At 43.8% G+C, this 6,542-nt stretch overlaps 1 protein-coding gene across 1 annotated transcript in view; it reads right to left on the bottom strand.

Moving 5' to 3' along the window:
• Nucleotides 1–4,457: 4,457 nt before the first annotated feature.
• The window catches only part of LOC119391893 (testis-specific serine/threonine-protein kinase 6), a 37,712-nt gene continuing 35,627 nt past the window's right edge, over nt 4,458–6,542 (bottom strand). Inside the window, exons 5-7 of the mRNA XM_037659543.2 lie at nt 6,020–6,150; nt 4,771–4,865; nt 4,458–4,516 (exon numbers count right to left, since the gene is read on the bottom strand). Coding sequence (XP_037515471.2) covers nt 4,458–4,516; nt 4,771–4,865; nt 6,020–6,150 — 285 coding nt within the window. The remainder of the gene's footprint in view (nt 4,517–4,770; nt 4,866–6,019; nt 6,151–6,542) is intronic.

The following is a 6,542-nucleotide window of genomic DNA, read 5'->3' as shown; positions in this document are numbered from 1 at the left end:
CAGTGTTATTCAGCAAACATAAGTCTTAACAGGGGCAGTTGGGCGAGTTGGTGTATATTCATAGTTAAAGAGGGGGGTGCAAAAAAAATCACAGCACAGAGAAATGAAGGGGACAGGATGACGCGCTACTAGCAACTGAAGTTTAATCGAAACCACAGAAAGATGTAAACACACAGTACGAAAAAATTACAACACTAAACAATCAAACATCCATAGAGGAATGAAGGGGGCAGACAGGACAGTACGCTACTAGTAACTGAAGTGTAATCAAAACCACAGAAAGATATAAACACGCATGACTAAAAAAGCGAAGCACATGTTCAACTTCAGTTGTCAGTAGTGTGTCGTTCCGTCCCCTTCGTTGCTATGTGTTCTGATTTTGTTTTCATGTTTTCCTTACCTATGAACTGAACTCCTGACTGTTTCACAGTCTCTATATATGTGTAGTCAATTTTTATTCATCCTCATGGCATATCAAGTCCTAGGATCCAGTGTGCAAAGCGACCAGTCACTATTTACAGGAATTTTTGTATTTAGTGCCTGTGATTGCCTAATTGCAAGTTGACGTTGCAGCCATGGTGCTTGGATTATTTTCAATGTGGTAATTATGCGTAAGCCATCAAGTGAGGAATTAAGGATGAACTTTTGAGTTACAGATGGCACTAGCTGGCATAAAAACATAGAAGCATGGCTGTACTTGTTATGCATATTAGAAGTATTGGTACATTGCAGTCATGTGATTATGCCGACAAGTTCCCAAGCACACTTCCAGAAATTTACGATGGCTTCCAGGTATCTGTGAGTAAATATGTACAGCAACATATGAAGGCAACCTTGTAATTTTGTGGGCATTGCTGAATGCTTTTATGCACCTTGGTAAGTGGACCTACAGTCAAGACCACAGGTCTATTTTGGGCTTTTTTGTAGGAAGCTCAACTCCAAAATCATCTGCGACATGTTTTGATGCCATAGGGCTAACTAATGCAATAAAAAACTGTACAACTGCCTGTCTACACGGTTTCATATTTCCCAAAAGTGATGCTAGCCTTATTGTACTAATTAGTTGCCTTCGTGTGTAGGCTGACACCAAGTTCCTTGGGTAGCTTATTTTTTTGGATTATACTTACATACTGGCACGGTGAAGTGCACACGTTAGTGCGCATCATGATGAGATTTTACACCCTACTTTCGTATTGCTTTACTGCTGTGAATTATGTATAGTGCTTAGGCTGTACTGTATATGTTGTTCCACGTGTTCAGTTTTGGGAGTAGGTTCTGTGCACGACGATGGAAATATATACCTATATCCTTACATTGACACGAGAACTGCTGCTGTTTTGATTCCAATAAAATGTTGCAACCACTGGTTCTTGTATCAATTGAAGTATGACTACTTGTCGTGCATGCAAATTGAAGAAATGAATTTGTGCTTGCAAAACAAATTGCTGAAACACTGCCTGCTCAATGTAACTGCTTGTGTTTTATTACCAAACACATTGAGCAGATGATTCACCGATTATGACACATTGTAGAAGATAGGCAACAGAAAGACAAAGTCATCACTGTGTTCTAACGTAGATTGGGTGATCTTTTATCAATAGTAGCATAATTGAACGTTGCTGTTGTATAAATAAAGTTTAACGTAGTGTGCAGGTGGACGAGGGAGTGCATATATGATAGTTTTTCCAGTTTTCTGCATATTTGCTACAGTCCTCGTGTTTCTGTGTTACGATTGTGAAATTCTGAATTGCAAACAAGCCATCCTCTCTGCTGCTGTGGTGAAGTCATTCAACAGAACCATATTTTCTCAAGAACAGCTGTTCCATTGAGGAAGAGGGTAATGCTTTTTTTTAATGGGTACTGCATCATCTGTCTGAGGGGAGGGCCAAGTACACATGGACGTTCACAAGAGAGAAGTGCAAGTACATTAACTTTTTTGTTTTGTGGGAGACCTGTCACTGGTAAACTGGGGAGGTTGACCTTGACCTTGGGGCACGCGTTAGGCATTCGCTTTAACGCGGTGGCGTGATGCTTACCAATAAAAGCTAATTAGTAAGGAATGTAGGTAGTATCCGAGTATGAAAGCAAACAAATACTGAATATGTGCTATAGAGAATCACTGAATGCCGTGCTAAAGCGTGCATTGCGAATAAGCGCTAATTGCGGAAATAAGCGTTCAGCTGCTCAGAAGGCGCTGCTCGCGGCTGTACGCGTGCATTCAACGCAGTTTATGTAGGCGCGTTACAATGTCCTTGTAACTCTGGAATTTTCTGCGTGTGTAATTTTCATATGCGAACGCAGGCGGTCCGCGCTAAAGGGTGCATTGCGAATAAGCGCCAATTGCGGAAACAGCTTTTTGTTCAGCTGCTCAGAGCGCGCTGCTGCCCCTGCGTGCAGCTCGCGGCAGTACGCGCGCATCAAATGCACTTAATGTAGGCGCGTTACAATGTTCTTCTAAGTCGGGCCTCTGCGTGTGTAACTTTCATATGAGAACGCAGGCGGTCTTCGAACAGCTCATAACACGCTGCCGCATCTGGACGCGCGCAGTTCGCGGCTGCAGAAATAACGAAAATTGCTCCACAGCATACGCTCATGGAATGCACATACGTTCGCTCATCTGAAGATACCTTTGTCACGCTGGTATTCACGAATTTAGCGCGAGCGAAGAGGGCACACGTTTATAATTTTTCTAGCGGCACGACACGGTGAACCGGAGAATTCGGAGCCGAGGGTGTTTACGTCGATCGGCTCCGCCTGCATGACGCCCCGCAAATTATGTATTGACCTTCCGCAAGAGCAAACACACGCCGATGGTACAAGAACAGAAGTTCGAAGTTGTGCCGACGGGTTACCAGCCGCTTTGTACATACATTGGTACATATATAAGCCCACGAAAAAAGCATGCTTGCAAGTGGTGGCGCTGTGGTGTAATGGTTATAGTGCTTGCTTTGAGTGCGTGTGGTCGCGAGTTCGATTCCTGTGTCGTGCGTACTTGTATTCAAATGTCATGGTTGTGCATAAATACTTTGATGTCCATTTTCTATTATGTCCTAGTGATGAATAGTAGCGGAAATTGGCCGGTAATATACTGCCTAAAATATACTTTCTTTTTTCATTTCGCGACCGCTCTAGGGCCTCGTATAAAAGGAGGCTTTAACAGCTCTCAAAAGAAGCAGAAAAACTCTCAATGCGCTCTGTTCAAGCCCCCAAAATGGCTTACATAAAAACACCAACTTTACCTCCAAAAGGAGGCTTTAAAAGCTCTCAAAAGAACCAGAAAAACTTCCAATGCGCTCCGTTCAAGCCCTCAAAATGAGTTCAATAAAAACACAAATTTACCTCCTTAGTTCCGTCTAATCACTCCCTTACAGGATGTAAATAAAACCTCCTTTTGAACCTCCTTTTGAAGGGGGTTTTGCGTAGTACCTTTTAGATGCACGGAACCTCCTTTTGAAGGGGGTTTTGCGTAGTACCTTTTAGATGCACGTTATGCGTCGAGCCCGAAACTCCCTAAAGGGCTCAAACCCGTTTGCAGTGTAGAGCGAAGTTAATTGCCGATTTTACCGACTTTGTTATCTCGAGGTGTAACCGCCCTTTTAAGGGGGGGGGTTATTTCCTGGAGGTTTCAGCATGTGCGCTCGCAGTACTTCCATTTATGTTCAAAGCCGCTGCTAATTTTTTCACCTAATCGATATAGCGTTGGGAGAAACGCAAGTTCAGTCTCATTCATAGTCGTGTGGTACACAAAACGAGCCTTAGACCGAAAATTACGCGTGTACTATAAGAAAATTTTACTTGCGTTGCAGTACCGCTATCACCGAATGCTTCAAAGCTTAAAAAAAATGTCCATCATTTCACCAAGCGCGAACATGATTGCCGAAAGCAGGAAGAGTCGTGGCTATTCGATATTTGCATTCCGTATGGCACCGGTTAAATAAAGTAGGATGCGCATGCGGTTGTTCAACTTGAACGGCGGCCACAATGTGCGCTTCTGTGCAGAGAAAGAATGAGAAGGCGAAAGAGACGTGCTCCCGACCCCGTGTGTCGTCTACGGGCCCTTGGCCTGCGGCTGCTGTTAGGTAGGACAGACAGTTGCATTAATCCTATGCGTAAGCCGGGCGGTTGCCACCTGTGCACTGTCGCAAGCGTAGCCGCAGAAGAGAATTCAATTAATGCGCACTGCTATACAGACACAAGAAGGACGAAACTCGTTTAGGCTTAGCATTTGAATAGCAGTGGAAGCGTACATTGCTTTCCGTTAGGGAGCACAAATAAGAAGTGCACTGCCCAAACAGTTCGGCGAGTCCCGCACGAGTGCTTGGTTCACGAGTGGCGCTATAATTCCTGCGCAGTTAAGTTTTGCGTCTGCGTTTCTATCTCTGCTCATTCCTTACCGTCTTTCGCAACACATTTCTGCCAAACCGATAAAATTTACGTCACCTAATTGACCCGTTAGGTCAACGTAACGAATTTCCAAGCATCTCATACATCATGAACTCGTTCGCGTTCAGGAATTCTGCAAATAGGGGACATTCATGGACGTGAAGCTGTGAAATCAGTTCTGCTTAATCAACAACTTTTTTTTTGGGGGGGGGGGGGAGGGGGGGGAGGCGCTAGCTATATGCCACCCTTGTTTTCGTGTTTCGGAGGGTCACAAGTAATATACTGCTAGCCTTCAGCGAGCAATCAGATTAAAGCTTCAGAAGGAAACGCCGAAGAGTGGTGTGTCGTGCACGCGTTCATTAAATGGGCTCCACCGAAGAGACTCACCGTGAACTCGCTGTGCTGTACTGGACGACAATGGCTGTTCTTCAAGGCGGGCCTTGTGTTGCGATGCTTCGTATGCGTAGATCTTGCGATTAATCCTGCGCTAAGAGCATCGAGTGTTCACGGTCCGCAGAGCAAAGGCGCGGCATGCACCTCATTCGAATGGGCTCGATGCAAAGGCAGTACAGTTTCGATAATACACTTGCCCGTAATAGATGGTGCAAAACATGGCAGTGAGCAAAATAGGTGCCGTCTACAGGGGAACCAGATCCTCCCCGAACCCCCCCTGACGATGCCAAAAAGCTCCTCGGCCCGTCATCACAAAACTTCCGACTCCCATATGTGAGGTCTTCTTTTTATTTTCTTGCTCGCTACTTACTCATTTGCATGAAGCTTTTTACGGCATCGCTCGCGCGTGCTTGGCTTTTTGGAATTTTTATTTCGAGTAGCGCTTTTGAAATACCCGCAGCAAGGGCGACCGCGCATGCATATACTTCAAAGGCAACGTTCGTCATAGTAAGTGTTTAAGAAAGCAGGGTAGGGAGAAGTGACGTTAATCTCTAACGAATAGATGTTCTACGGATGCAGAGTAGTTTAGTTGCTCAATGTTAACATTGTTTCCAACTGCGCATTTATTGTTGCACAAACGGCCTGTCTGTAGGGAGGACCCTGCCCGAAACTGTTGGGAAATAAATAATTATATCACTGTTGACAACGACTCCGTTGTGTTATACCCATTACTCGAAAAGAACTGGCCCATTGAACCAATAATATATCACATTATATATATATATATATATATATATATATATATATATATATATATATATATATATATATATATATATATATATATATGTATATGTATATGACAACATTACTTCTTAAATTTTGTCTGAATAAAGATTGGCCTCCGATGGTAACGTTGACGAAGAATAAACAGTTTTTTTAGAAGTGTATGACGTTTTCATATAAGCATGTATATATGTATATATGTATATATGTATATATTTCGTTGATATTGCGCAGCATATACCAACGTTTCGACTGGTGGACCAAGCCTTCTCAAGGTAAATAGTTCATAGTTATCGGTAGAAATTCGTCCTTGTTGGTAACATGCGATAAAAGATATTTAACGCACGTGTTGTGTCCCTCCTTTCTTCGCTAAATATTCGTTCACTGTTGAGAAGGTGAGTTCAACAGCTCCGGTATCGAAGTTGGGATATATTGGCACTGCATGCTGCGTACTCACTCCTTGAATGGGCTTGGATATCTCTTGATCCAGGGGTGGCGTATGACGCGTCCCATCGATGCACGCAGTGTCACCACAGGCTCCAACATTCCCCGGATCAGATTCTTCAGTTCTTGGCTCAGAGGCAGCACCTGCGTCATTGTGTGTAATTTCGCAAACCACAGTACACTCTTCAAGCGTAAGCCAATATTCCAGGAAAAGAGTGCGCCATGGATTATTTAGGCCTTAAAGGGACACTAAAGAGCAAAACGATTTGTCTCATATTAGTAATGTACTCTTTCACGATACCAAAAACACCACACTTGCTGCGAGAAGACGCTTAGTAAGCAAGAAAAGGCGCAAAAACAAAATGTGGATGGCGACGCCACCTTGAAGTTTCCGCACCATTCGCCGTGACGTCACATGTCTTGTCGGCGCCTACTAGGGAGTAGGGACTACGTAGTTCCTGATCGGTAAAAACGAAGTACATTTTCCTCTGAGGGGGCCATAAAATAACATACCAAGTTTGGGGTAATTTTGTTGA

Source organism: Rhipicephalus sanguineus, chromosome 4 (genome assembly GCF_013339695.2).
Source record: "Rhipicephalus sanguineus isolate Rsan-2018 chromosome 4, BIME_Rsan_1.4, whole genome shotgun sequence".
Taxonomy (NCBI): Eukaryota; Metazoa; Arthropoda; class Arachnida; order Ixodida; family Ixodidae; genus Rhipicephalus; species Rhipicephalus sanguineus.
Note: the sequence above shows the minus strand (reverse complement) of the source record. Positions and strands in the feature narration are given on the sequence as shown.